Genomic DNA, 13,923 nt, shown 5'->3' on the forward strand with positions numbered 1-13,923 from the left:
GTCTACTAGATTGACTGGCAGCTCTGTGATCTGAAAAACAAATCTGCTTAAGGGTATCAATAAAAAAGAAACACGGCAGATCAGAGGTGAAGATTTATTTGTTGAGTCAAATATTCTTTAATCTCTTTTGAAGAAAAAAAAAGATGAACTGGCCCTTTAAACATGAATCGCCTTTTCTCGACGGTCCTGGAAGGCAGCTTCAAGTTTCCATCTGACGTCACCCGGAAGCGGGGGACGGGGGTGGAGCCCGGGAGAAGATGGCGGTTCTTCGCTGTAGGCGAGATCCCTGCGGCGTTATCTGCCTGATTTTAACTTATTTCAGCGTGTTTTATGCGGACTATGTGGTCATACAGTACGTGCTCATCCCCGCGTACTCGGACAGGTGGGTGTTTTGCATTTCCACGCCTTTTTAAACCCCTTAAAATCCCTCAATATGTCGTCCGCCTCTTTGCTGTGCCTTCATTCATTTGACAGCAAACAGATCAACAGTAACGGTATCTTCACGATTTCACCCTCGGCGCAGTGAAACTGAATCAAATCTCGTTTGTTCTCACTGTAATGTGGCTTTAATCGCGTTCCCATTCACGTCTTTGGTTTTGTAACCGGGCTCGCGCTCCATCACAGGTGGCTTTCGGTTTGTTTTCGTAGCTGAGGCGTTTCATTAGCCTACTCCGGAGCCGACGAGTCCAGCTGTCGTTCAAAATTTTGGGTGATTTAAAGTTGCTCTGCGTGTCTGAGAACAAAAATCCTCTTTAAAACCAGAATCGCAGCTTCATCTAAATCAACGAGAGTTGCTCTTTAATTCGTCCTAAATTCAAAACTGCGTTAACCAAGTCTTCATGCCAAATTCAGACTTTCCTGAGCTGAGAAGCGCGCACTTCCTCAATTTCCACCCAAATATTTTAAATGTTAGCGTCACAAAATGTTTGTATGTACTCTTATTTTCAGTCAAATGTAGTGCTTTTTGCTTATTCTGTGCAGTTTTGTATGATATTGGATGTAACCAGGACTATTTAGAAAGCAAAGGAGTAAAACGTATTTTATTAAAATTGTAAAGTTGTCAAAGTTACAGAGCAGTCATCCAGCCCCTTCAGAGAAACTTATGCTCAGTTAAGTTGTAGTTTAATGCAAAAATAAATAAATAAATCGGCTTTTCTTTGTCTTTTGTGATCATGAACATTTACAGGATATTTACCCAATTTCCCTCGGGGTCAACCTTCAATTCAATAAAGTTTTATTGAATTGAATTGAAATGTACCGTGGACTCCCTAAAGCTCTAATAACTTGCTTTACTTCTGTCATTGTACTGCTGTAGGGTCTTTACCTTAAACATAAGCACCCAGAGGTGACTGCTGTTGGTATTTGGCGTTATCTAAATAAAATTGAATTGAATTCTATTAAGAAGATTAAATGATGAAGTGTAATAATCGCATGTCTCTTCTGTCTCTGACAGTGTGTGGTGTACTCTCCACGGGTCAGTGTTCAACCTGATTCTGCTGCTTCTGCTAGCCTGCCACTCTAAAGCTGTTTTCTCAGATCCTGGTCAGTAAGACACACACACACACACACACACACACACACACACACACACACACACACACACGCCCTGTGTGTCATATTTATCTCTCATAAAGTTAAAGTCTGTCTTTTATACCCCCAAAAGTTGATTCTGTTCATCTGGACGTAGCGTTTTCAGTGGGACAAACATTTGGTCACTCATCCGAATGACTTCTTCAGTCTCATCTCACTGCAGGGTTCCCCAACCCTATAAGTAGTACATTGGCACAATAACTGAAACTGTGTCGCTTTTTAACGTACTGATAGTTCATTCAGGGCTGGTAGCAGTCTCCCTTTGTTTCAGGGTAAGCCAGATAACTTTTTATAAACCGCTAACTTTCCTCTCTGAAAGTTTTTCAGCTCTTCATCATAATTTCTTTCACTATTCAGCTCACAAACACGTAGCACGAGTTTCTCACTGCTAGTCCATCTTTCTAAAGAAAAAGAAAACGCACACGCTGTGGGTTCTGGGTGGAAACATCCAAACAAATGTCTTTTGTGTCTGTGTGTTTAGGCATGGTGCCTCTTCCTGACACGGCCATCGACTTCTCGGACCTCCGCTCTCAGTCGTCTCGGATGAACGAGCGGGTGAGTCGCAAGAACACAGAAATCTTTGTGATCCTCCTGATGAGACGCGCACACTTACACAAATTAAGTTTCAGGAGAATCGGTTTGGGGACGTTTTCCGCAGTTTTCCTCGGTCACGGGTAGCACTGAGAGCGTAACGACAGCATCAGACGCGTTCGGACTGCTGGAAAAATCCTCCGTGTGGTTTAGGGGAGAAAGCCGCCAGGACAGAGCAGGAAGGAGGCGGCACAGATGACGCCCACTCGCTCGGGAGAAGAATGTGATTCTCACATGAGCGGAGGCTGAGATCACAGAGCCGGCAGGTTGAAAAACAAGTTCAGCCTGAAAATGATATCACGATACTGCAAGTGGGGAAATCTGATATTTCTGACGATGTAGAGGAAATACCGGACAGTGTTTTATTGAAGCCTGCTAGACAACAGTATTTCTAAGTGCAGTTAAATAAAAGGCATGTTCATCCTTCCTTTGATGAGCTGCTGTCACTGATGACAGCACGACCTGGTAAGTTTGTTGGCTTGGGCTTGCTTAACCAGCTGCTCAGAGCCCTGCTTTACCCCTGCGTAACTACACCCATCATTTCAAAGCACCGTCAGCTCTTGTCATTCTGAGATTTTCAGTGGGAGTGAGCAGAATGAACAGGATTAGAAACGAGTCCGTCAGAGGGACGGCTCAGGTCGAGCTGAGATGGTGCGGATGTGTGCAGAGGAGGGAGAGTGGATATATTAGACAAAGGATGGTGAGGATGGAGCTGCCAGCCAGGAGGACATGTAGGGGTTGGTGTGATAGTGAGATGGAGATGATCCATTGTGATCACTCCTAAAAGAAGCAGCAGCTTGAGCTTCCTGTTGTATGGAGCACAGCTAACAAGCGCTCCAGGTCACATGGTCAGGTCTTTCAGGTCACACGTCTCCAGTTGCTAGCATCACCTCTTTGGTAGCCTGGTTGTACTCGACAGGTGTTTATTAAATTCTTTCCACACCAGTTTGTGTTTGGTTGAAGCGGCTCTTTTATTTTGGTACTAAATCTAAATTGCTGGCTCCCACACCGCTCTCACTGTCGGTCGTGCTCGGCCTCGTCTCGTCGCGCACGCTACGAAACATAAACGTGTGGCCGGTGTCGCTGTAGTGATGATGTCAAATAAAAATTCAGACACATGCGGCACAGCTGAGTGTCAGTTCATGCCAGCTGAGGATGATGGTAAAAACGGTAGGGTCTTGGGTAGGGCTGTTCGATATAACGATATATATCGGATGACGATATAAAAACGTCTATCGTTTCATTTTACGCTATCGTTTGTTTCGTGGTGTCGCAAAATAAACTGTTTACGGCAATATTGTTTCATGGTTTTGATGGTCACTGTAGTGGTTATATTCATTTCCTAAAGTTCTCTCTTTCTCTTATATTTAATATAACCACACTACGAACGGACAAGCGCCTGTTTTTATGCGTTGTCCTTAGCAACAACTACGGTAAAACCATCGCGTATCCGCTTGTTTATGTACCACATAAACCTTTCACAATAAAGCTCAAGATCCTGTTGAGACTTTTCAAAATAAACTGAATCACGTGAAAGAGCAGATTATTTACGGATGAGAAGCAAAAAAGAGCCGGCAGGTGCTAAAAAATAAACCTTAGACTCAAACGTTAGAACAGGCTTTTCCCCCCAGCACGCTGTGTAATAAATACTCACAAAGAAAACGGCGGCCGTTACAACTTATGTCTAAAAATGTGTAGTTTCATACATCGGTTAAAACACTCGACTCCAGCTACATGACGCGCAGCTGGAAACACTTCCTGCAAGTCGAGCTGCCCGAGATTCACAGAATTTACAGAAAATGTTACATTTTTGTGATTTATATCGTTATCGGACGATAGAATTCTTATATCGGGATATGAGATTTTGGTCATATCGCACAGCCCTAGTCTTGGGTAACCTAATTGGCCGGCTGCTGGCCTATTTGGACCAATGACTGCGTTTCCATCCATCGAGTTCACCTACACCAAACTGACTGAAAAGATCCGTCACTAATCTGTAGCGTAGTTTGCTGCAGGCTGACAGCAGTTCACCTCTCAGTATCAGTGAAACCTTTCGAGTCGGGGTGATGTGACGCCGCGCCGTCTGCATTTTTAATGACCTGGAGGTGAGAGAGGGAGGGAGAACTGAAACGTGTGGATGGATTTCTGCAGGTTTGAGGGGGGAAAGTGCTGATTTTTATATGTGGGAAGTAAGACTGGGCAGCTTTAAAAATATATTCTTTACAGCTAAGAGCAGAACCAGAATGATAGCTGTTGTTTTTAATCCCACAGATTATAAAAACTTGTATGAGAGCAAGACTGACGCTAAAAGAACAAACACTGGAAGAGCTCCAAATTCCTACTTTTGTTCCCACCCTGAACTCAGCAGTGATGTTTGTGGCTTGAAAATAAGCAAAAACAAGCCGAACGCTAATGACAGAGAGGGAGTGTCGGTGGATGGCAGCTGTACTCTGAGCTGTAATTTTACCAGGTTTGCACCGTGTTTATCTCAGCGCGCCTTCATTCACGTCCCAGCAGCTGCACTCGTGTCTGCTTCACAGCGTGTTATTATGCGCTTACGAGCTTACAGCTGTCTGTAAAGTGTGTTCCTGCCAAAAAAGGAAACCCTGAATGCGTGCCTATAAGTTTGGATCATATTGTATGATTTTTATTTTTTATTTTTTTAAACTTTAAAGCAGAAATGATTGGTGCACGTGCAGCTGCTCATCCTCACCCTCAGCCTGCACTTGGGAGTGTTTGAGGTTTTAACACATGAACTGCTGCGCTGCTGTGTTCAGGGCTGCGAGGGCTGGACGGTGTGCAGTCGCTGCGAAACCTACAGACCCCCCAGAGCGCATCACTGCCGCGTCTGCCAGAGGTGCATACGCCGCATGGACCACCACTGTCCCTGGTGAGAACACGCCCTCGTCTGTCCATCGGCCTGCCACCCCCCACCTTTACCCCCACCTCTGTTTTTACACCTCCAGCATCTTCTCATCTGTGCTTTTCTGATGTGCGTGTGTCATTTTTAGGATCAATAATTGTGTCGGGGAGCTAAACCAGAAGTATTTCATCCAGTTTCTCTTCTACACTGGTGAGCACACAATTCACACTGCCTGTCGAAATGATGACTTTTTAGAAAACACACAAAAGTTTTGTGTAAAGTTTGTGAACACCTCCAGCGTGTAAAGTTTTCACACGCTGGAGGTGTTCACAAAAACACAGACAAAGGTCCGCTCTGGGAATGTGGTGAGCTGCTGCTGCTGCTTTCACCTCAGTCTGAAAAGTGAAGGTAGAGATTCTCAGGCTGTGATTTGTGACGTGATGTCTGTGCGCAGGTATGGCCAGCCTGTACTCCATGGTGCTGGTGGTGTCGGCGTGGGTGTGGAGAATAAGGAACGAGCGAGGCGGTGACGCAGAGAAGGAGGAGACGCCCAGCAAACACCTGATAGTGTGAGACAGAGCGACCTGTGACGGCTGGTTTTCAGGGTGAAGCGTCAGGCTTGTGACAGTTTCCTTCTCTTTGTCTCAGGGCGCATTACATCATCCTCCTCGTGGAGTCGGTGCTGTTTGGTGTGTTTGTCATGGTCATCTTCTACGATCAGGTACACACACACACACACACACACACACACACACACACACACACACACACACACTTTTAAGTATTAGAGATCAGTCTAATGAAAACATGCCGTCAGTCAGAGGTGATGCAGGCATGTTTTAAGTCGTCCCTCATGCAGTACACAGCTTCTTCCTGTCTTTGTCTTTCACAATAAAAGCCCTACACATACAGATTGCATTCCTATTATGTAGATCTTTGGATTAGTAGAGTAAAACACTGCTGTCATTTAAAAACCCTAAACGGTGTTAAAGAAACGTTACTATATCGCATGTTTGACCGGTGGGTAGCGCAGGTCAAACATGTGAAATTAAGAAGACGACTGTCTGTTTTCTGCCAGTAACGTTGAAGCTCCTTAAAGAAACAAAAGGAAAAAAATCATGTGCCCTCGTTTGTGGTTTGTCTTCTCTCAGCTGGTCTCCATAATCACAGACGAGACTCCCATCGAGCAGATGAGAAACAGGCTGATGATTAAAGACAGGGCTTCTTCGTCCTCTTCATCCTCCACCCCCTCCTCACAGCTGCCTCACCACCCTTCACACACCCGCAAGCCGAAGCTGGCCCTGTTGCGGGAGGTCTTTGGGAGAGGTGCGCTGATCTTTTGACACCTACGTCTCGCCGGCGCTCCAAATACATAAAGCACTGTTTCATCTCTCTTTCCGTCTTTGCAGGGTCGGTCTTTTGCTGGCTTCTCCCGCTCCACTCCAGCCCTCCGTCAGTCGGAGGCATCACCTACTCCGCCCTGCCTGACTACGACGTCTGACTCGTGGGCACAAGAGGGGACGGAGAGGAGAGAGAAGAAAAAGGGAAGGCGAGGGAGGTTTTTGTGTGCTTGTGTGAGCGCGTGAATGAATTTTTTGCATATTTATGATGTCTTATCTCTGGAACTGAGGGGGTGAGAGTAAAAGGGATGAAGGCCGAGGTGTGAATGAATGAATGAAGAATGAATAATGCACCAAGTATGACTCTCCTCCAGGACCTAAACACAATGTTCATGAAAACCTATTTCTCATCTTTCCTGGCACGAGGAAAGAGCACTGACCGCCCCCCGATGTGTCCTGATGTGCAGTTATAGGAAAGAGCTACTCCTGTGTGGACTCTGGGATTTGACTGGTGTGGCTTTTAGACAGTTTCACACTAAACAGGCTGAATTAAAAAGGTCTAAATATAATGTCCACTAAACCCAATGACAGGCGCTGCTAAAGAGACGTAAATGCAACATGCACATCAAGTGCGTCCAAAGCTGTGGGAGGGGGGAAAACGAGATGCGCAGTCGCTTCAATGTTCTTTAAAGAGTAACTCAAAAACGGGTACAAGTCACCTGACCAGGGTTTAAATCCTGACAGGCGAAGAACTTGACCTTGTGATTCCTCGTGTTGTGAGGGTGAGTCGATGCCTGTCTTTCATGTTCAGTTCAAACGCTGATCACCATCAGCTCTGCCTTTAACAATAGATTTCATATAGCTGAGTTATGAAACTGAGCTTGGCGTCATACTTGTGAGACATCTCTCTTTATGGCACGATGCTTAAAATTTAGTTAAACCTCCAGATTTTTATTCATGGAAATTACTTTTCTATTCAGTTCAATTCAGTTTTATTTGCGTAGCGCCAAATCACAGCAACAGTCAGCTCAAGGGGCTTGTAACGTAAAGACCCTCCAGTAATACAGACAAAATCCCAACAATCACATGACCCCAGTGAGCAGGTGAAACTACACGACCAGCTTTGCATGATTTAAAATTAAAAATAAGCCTTATTTATATTAAATAAAGCTCCTCCCACTTTAAGACAGCTTTCTTCTCATTGGCTGCCCCTGGTCACTCTGTGCATTTGTGTATGTGCGAAACGTATCATTTGTACAGAGAGCGTGTAACCTCACCTGTCCGAAACTTCCTCCAAATATGGGTATGGAGCCGTTCTTTAATCCCGTGAGTGTAAGAAGAGGAAAACCGTCCTTTGAGTTACTCTTTAATTAAAATGCCTGTGACGTTTCAGCTACTGTGACCAGCTGATGTCCACTAACAGTCAGATATCGGTCAAATCCCAGTGCTTTACTGCTTTATTCAACCAGTATTTATGCTGGTGATTGTTTTACCACTCAAGCTTTCATCAGCCTCCACAGGAAGTTTCTAAAATAGGTCAGTTCAGCTTCCTGGTTCATCTCAGTGTTTCTTAATCATACACTGCAGCACGATAGAGAGACTATTTGAGTTTTTATGTACAGTCGAGCTTTAATTATTCGGGATGCACTGATACTGAATTCGTTAGGTTCTGTGTGTTTTGTGTGTTTTCTGTTTGTTTTCCGTCCACACTGGTGAAGCCTTGTGGTGCAAAACATGTCAAGCTTTAAATTTTGTTTATGCAACTACTGTTTACCATGGTATGCTTTGTGGCCATAAGTACTTAGGCTTCTTCAATCTACGCTGGTGTTCAACCAGAAAGTTTATCCACAGGGATATTTGTACGTTTTGATGGTGGGGCTCTATTGGGAATGAATAAGCCCTCTAACTGAAGCATCCAAATACTTTTAGTCACATAGTTTATTAACGTGTTTACGTGGAGGGCAATTAATTATCTATTTTTATTCTCGTGCTCAACCAATCTTAAATGGTTTCTATATTTATAACATTCATTTGTTTTATTCTGAAACATAAATGCATTAGCTTCCTGTGCAGTCATGTCCAGGATGACAAGCGTGTGTGGGAATGTTGAATTCTTGTTTTAGGGTTTTTGTTTTTTTACTCATTCTTCTGTTTGACGTGCTACTAAACTTTGTTACATTTGCAGATTTCTTACACTATTATTACGCACACATGCACACACATATATAGTTTGGTGCAATTGAAGGTATAAAAAAGAAGCTGCTTTTGGGGGGGAAAGGATTTACTACACTGAAATCTGTTTGACAGTGAAACACAAACTCAGAGTTCACCAGTGAGTATTCTGCGTTATCTCAGTGAAGGGACGACTCTTAACTTAGTTATGGTTTCTAACTATTCTGTGGAATTAACTCTAACAAGTGTGTGTTTTTATGTGAGGGGTGGGGCTGCCTTTCACTGCTGACCTGTTACTTGGATATATTTGAAAGTATATATGACCAGAGTCGGGCGATTTATCAGCACATTGTATTTTTAACACAGGAAACAGTCTCAAATGGATGATGGTGATCATGTGATACATTTTATAAAGTAAACTGGTGGCTTTGTATTGGAAAGAGTCAGAGGTCAGACATGAAGGCAGCTCCACCCTCTGTGTGTTTTATGTATGTTTGTATATATTTTTTCATTTCCTTGTCCAACCTGGGCTGAACAATATTCTGCGAATTGTCCATTTTCTCAGAGTACTCGCTGCAGCCCTCAGAGGTTTCGATCAAAACTTTCCAGCTGAGAGATGAAGTTACATGACTTAATCTGCCTTTTTTATATTTTAACATGTTTTTGGATATTTATTAACAATTTAAAGGCAAAATATTAAAGATTAGAGAGATGTTATGAAACAGCTGTAGAAAGACTTCTAGTTCTGCATTCACATTGTGAACAACGTGGGGCTGCTGGTGCAGAAATGCATAGTTTATTTTGACCTTTAAACGTTACACTTGAAATTATACTAAATATTTTTACAGTAAGAATGAGTCAAAAAAATGTTGAAGCACACATGTACTGCTACGTTTTTTTGTTGTTGTTGTTAATGTGGACATCCCACATATCTGAAAAAATATGTAGATCTGGGACTAGTGGCCGCTTAGCTTAGCTTAGCATTGGACCTAGAAATTAGCTTATCCAAAATCAGCATAGTGATGTGTGGTGTCAACCAATGAAAGTGGCTTGAAGGCCAAAGGTGGAGCTCTACGTCAAGTGCTACTACTGCCACTTTTGTCTAGCCTGCAGGTATCTTCTTTGGAGTCACACAATATTGGACGATCACAAGGGGTTTTTTCTTTTTCTTTTTTTTTTTAGACTTAGCTAGAAAAATTACTTGGCTATGCTAAAGAAAACATTGTTTGACTGTGCAAGTTGAGAAATTAGGCTAATTGTACCTACACTGCAACAACATGACAGAAATTGATTGCAATAAACTTGTCAAAATGTTGAATTCAAGCATCCTTTCAGGGCCAGGGCTAACTAACATAGTAAGATTTTCCAAAAGAAACACCAGCATTTTTGTTACAAGTTAAGTCTGCTATAACAATATTTCCAGAGAGAAGCTCATCTTTAAATGGGAATTGATTTGAGGTAGACTGGAGGCCACTGTGGCATTGCACTGGCTCAGTCTGAACCAGTCTCTGGCCACTTTCAGTATAACTGGGTGGCTAGCTGGTTTAAGTCCTGATTATACTCGGACATGGACAGATGGAGACATGATGGCAGAGTTGCTATATTTTAATGTAATGTCTCAGCAGATGAGTCCGTTAAGTCAGAAGAAACATGCAGATCGGCAGATGTCTGGATAGACCCTGGCACTCACTGTCTGACGAAGAAAATTTATGTCACTTAAATACCCGCGGACTGGCTGCAGAAAGTATAATTAAGGCTTAACAACCAGCATAGGCTTTATTAAGAACTCCGTAGACTTATGGGGTCAGGTGTTTCAAAGCTTTACGGAAAGATAAGCTAATAAACTGCTAGCTTAAGTGCACACCAGGAAATTATTCTTAAACACTTGCACAGTTGGGTGATTCTCACAAAGATCCCCCCACACGAGGAAAAATACAAGGCTTCTGGAACATTGATACTATTAAAGATTCAGTATTTTCTAACTTTCAGATGTTAGTTTAAATTTTGCCTTTAAGCTCATCATTTTCCTCCAAACTGTCAAAGAAAGTAGAATCTCGTGTTGCTCAGCTGTGAGGCGGGCCTTACTGCCAGGTAAATGCAACATGTGGACCGTGTAAAGGCTACAAATGCTTGGGACAGTTCTCCAAGGCTTTTGGACCTTTTAAAGAGAAAAATCATACGTGTATATGAGGCTTTTACTGTTCGTCTCATTCTAATTTATTTAGAATTATGTTGCACATTGGATCTTAAGTTTAGCTGCATGTTGTTCACAGTGTGAAAGCACGTTCTTCGAGCTGTACGCTGCCTTATTTCTGTGGGATTTTGAACTTTTATAGTGACTGCAGAGGATGTTGGAAAGGTTTCCTGAAAGTTTCTCGTAACTTCTCTCATGACAGACAGAAACACTCAGTCCGCCCAGGTCGGGTCTCTGCTAGCTGTAAATAGGAAAGTTCATATTTTCTATCAATGATGTGCAATTCTCATGAAGGGACAGTTCCTGCAGTCTTTTTTTGTTTTTGATCAGTTTGAAGCAAAACGAGGTTTGAAATGTTTTTGATCTTGTGAACGTCAGAGAAGTCCAGAGGTACACAAGGTTTGATGTTTTAATTATTCTCTCCTTAAAATTATTTTTGGTCTAATTGAGGGTTTATTCAGGGCTGAACAAAGAGTCCAAAACATCACTCACAAACAAAACCAGCTGTACCTCAAATTTGTCCAACACCTAAAACCCCCCCACAAAAAAAAACAAAAACATTTTAAACTGTAAATGTTTTTGTCCAGGTGTGTGTTTGTATCATCAGCGCTTGTTTTTGTTGATCCATGTCGGGGCAGTCGCCTCTTCATAACTGATTCTGTTAAAATCCAGCATAGATGTTGCTAGCTAAAACAAAACAGGCACATCTCGGTGCTGTTTTACTAGACAGCGAGAAGGAATGTGCGCACACACAAAGAGGGCCTGAAATTCATAGCTGGCCGCCAGTCGAACACAAGCGCTAAATCAGAAGATATTTTTTTGTAATTTTTTGTTTATTTGAACCAAATCCAAAAAACTTTGAAAAACAGTATTTTGAGATCTGGGAAGATGTGTTTTCAGATTGGGTTGTTGGTTGGCTAAAAAAAAAAAAAAAAAAGAAGTTTCAGAGCCCAAAAAACAGAGTTTAATATCATGCGGCTTCATGATGAACAAGTTTACAGCTCACTGATGTTTTATTTATGTCATGTTACAACCTTGAAACCGTGACCTGTGTATCATTTCTTTTGATATGCTGCTCTGGATCGTTCACCTGGAATTAAACTGATGTCTTTTAAACTACTTTGGCTCCTTTTGGTTTTTCACGGTGGTTTGTGGGGTTTTACTTTATTTTAGCATTACATGTACATCCAACAGCGGTAACAACAACAAAGGCACGAATTTCTAAATATTCTGAACATTATCAGACATGAAACACGAGTCTTTTTAAGTTTTTGCTGTCTCACAAGTGGGCGCTGCAGCTGCACCAGTCTGAGACATGCTGCCGCTCAGCATAGTGACATCTTGTGGCAATTGGCATTTTTTTTTCGGAGCTGTGATCACAGAAAACAAGTCTGACGCTAAGCTTTGAAACATGAATATTTCATCCATAACTGAACCTACTCAGTCACTCCTGAGTACGTTCACCGCTTTTACACGTGGTCTCCATTTGTGTGTGTGATAACTTTCAACTTATGAGCCACACTTTGCTCATAACCTACCAGGGGTGTTTTCACACTTTCCGAAACAGCAATTAAGCCATGAAACCATTTTATATCATATTTCATGATTAAAACAATCAGCCAAGGTATACACGAATCCTATATCTGAATTAAAACCATTTAATGTTAAAAATCCCCAATAACAGCTAAAAAAAAAATATCCAAGCACCAAACTTTCTCCTTGGTCCCTCCCAGAACCTTTAAGAAGCATTAAACTTCCTAGATACACATGAATACCCCGGAGAGTGACTGCTACTCCACAAATATATTATTCACACTTTTTGTAGCCACATCATAGTAAATTACATTCATGGACAATACTGTCTCTTAATATGGAAATATTTTCCTAAAGTCCTACCTAAATTGGAAATGTGCCCAGAACACCATTAGCTAATACAATAATGCTAACTCTAAATGAAACACCTCTGTCAGTACAACAACCAACATCTGGCATCATCAATGATTTTTTTCAAAACTTGCTAATGCTGAGAAATCATATCAGAAGTATATTATTAAGCCCCAGCAGACATCACACACTAGTCACTGTTTATGCTGCACCACTAGAGGGCGCTGCAGCTGCACCAATCTGCGGGTCACTGCTTCTCAGCTGTAGAATGACGTCCTGTGGGAGTCCATTTTTCACCAGTGCTGATTTAATCTATGGATTAAAAAAAGGAAGACCGAGTTAGAGTCACTACTTTCTCTGCTTAGTGTATGCTACACTCAGGTCCACTGGGTCCTTTTATGCCTCATTATGTGGAGAAAATGTCAGGCACACTGGGAATGCCAATGAGTTAGACTAGGATCTTTAGTGTTTAGAGCAGAGCACAAGAAAACACTCAGAGAAACGTTTAATAGATCTAAGAAAAACATTTATTGAGGCAAGACTTTAAGCAAATTTTGCATTTTTTAATCTATAAAATATCAGTCTGGGATTATGATTTTTTTCAGTTTTCCCCAAGTACTAAGATTTCTGATGAGATAAGAACAGACTAACCTGATTTAGGAGGGTGTCCTTATCAATCTGAGACAAGCCCACTAAAGAGGAAAGCTTCATTCTGAGACCTGCAACATCTAGAAACACAAAGATTCCACGTTATAGGTCAGAATTGTCTTCTGTCTGTTTAATCAGTTTAATCACTCAAAACATGAAAAACAATTTGCCTAAATCCATTTATAATTTGGTGACAGGCAAACCAGTCATACAGTGTGTTGTAATCTGTCCATGAGTCTCTGCTTTACACAGCTAACATTGCTGCAAGCAGCTGCATTTGACAAAAATCAGTGGATCTTACATTTAGATAAAACACAATGGTAGATATACAAGGTAAATTTAACACCATAAAAGATTTAATCCAGGAACTTGTCTGATCATTATTCACACTGTAGGTTAGCTTCCTAGCTAGATGACATAAAAGCCCCTAAAATTTCACCGCCCCTGTATAACATTTGTTACTCCCTAACTTACTTTACATTAACTTCTAGGCTTTGTTTAACAGCTATGAGTTAACTGAAACAAACAAGTCATGTTGCCCCAAATCTGTCAAGCTGGACTAAGTCTCATGAATTACTCACAAACTGGTGTGTTGGCTGGTGTAGGTGTTGATAATTCTGTACACAAAGTAAAAGTCAAAA

At 42.0% G+C, this 13,923-nt stretch overlaps 1 protein-coding gene across 1 annotated transcript; it reads left to right on the top strand.

The window, feature by feature from the left end:
- Positions 1–219: 219 nt before the first annotated feature.
- LOC146579539 (palmitoyltransferase ZDHHC3) lies at positions 220–11,869 on the top strand. The gene is made up of 9 exons (XM_085263266.1): positions 220–382; positions 1,454–1,542; positions 2,072–2,145; positions 4,959–5,071; positions 5,193–5,254; positions 5,499–5,613; positions 5,693–5,765; positions 6,196–6,370; positions 6,454–11,869. The coding sequence occupies exons 1-9, from the start codon at positions 258–260 to the stop codon at positions 6,543–6,545; spliced, it is 918 nt and encodes a 305-aa protein (XP_085119392.1). The 5' UTR covers positions 220–257; the 3' UTR covers positions 6,546–11,869.
- Positions 11,870–13,923: the final 2,054 nt, after the last annotated feature.

The sequence above is a fragment of the Mchenga conophoros genome, linkage group LG3 (genome assembly GCF_057382185.1).
Source record: "Mchenga conophoros isolate Kocher_MC1m ecotype Shallow Benthic linkage group LG3, M_conophoros_male_GT1.1, whole genome shotgun sequence".
NCBI classification, from domain to species: Eukaryota; Metazoa; Chordata; class Actinopteri; order Cichliformes; family Cichlidae; genus Mchenga; species Mchenga conophoros.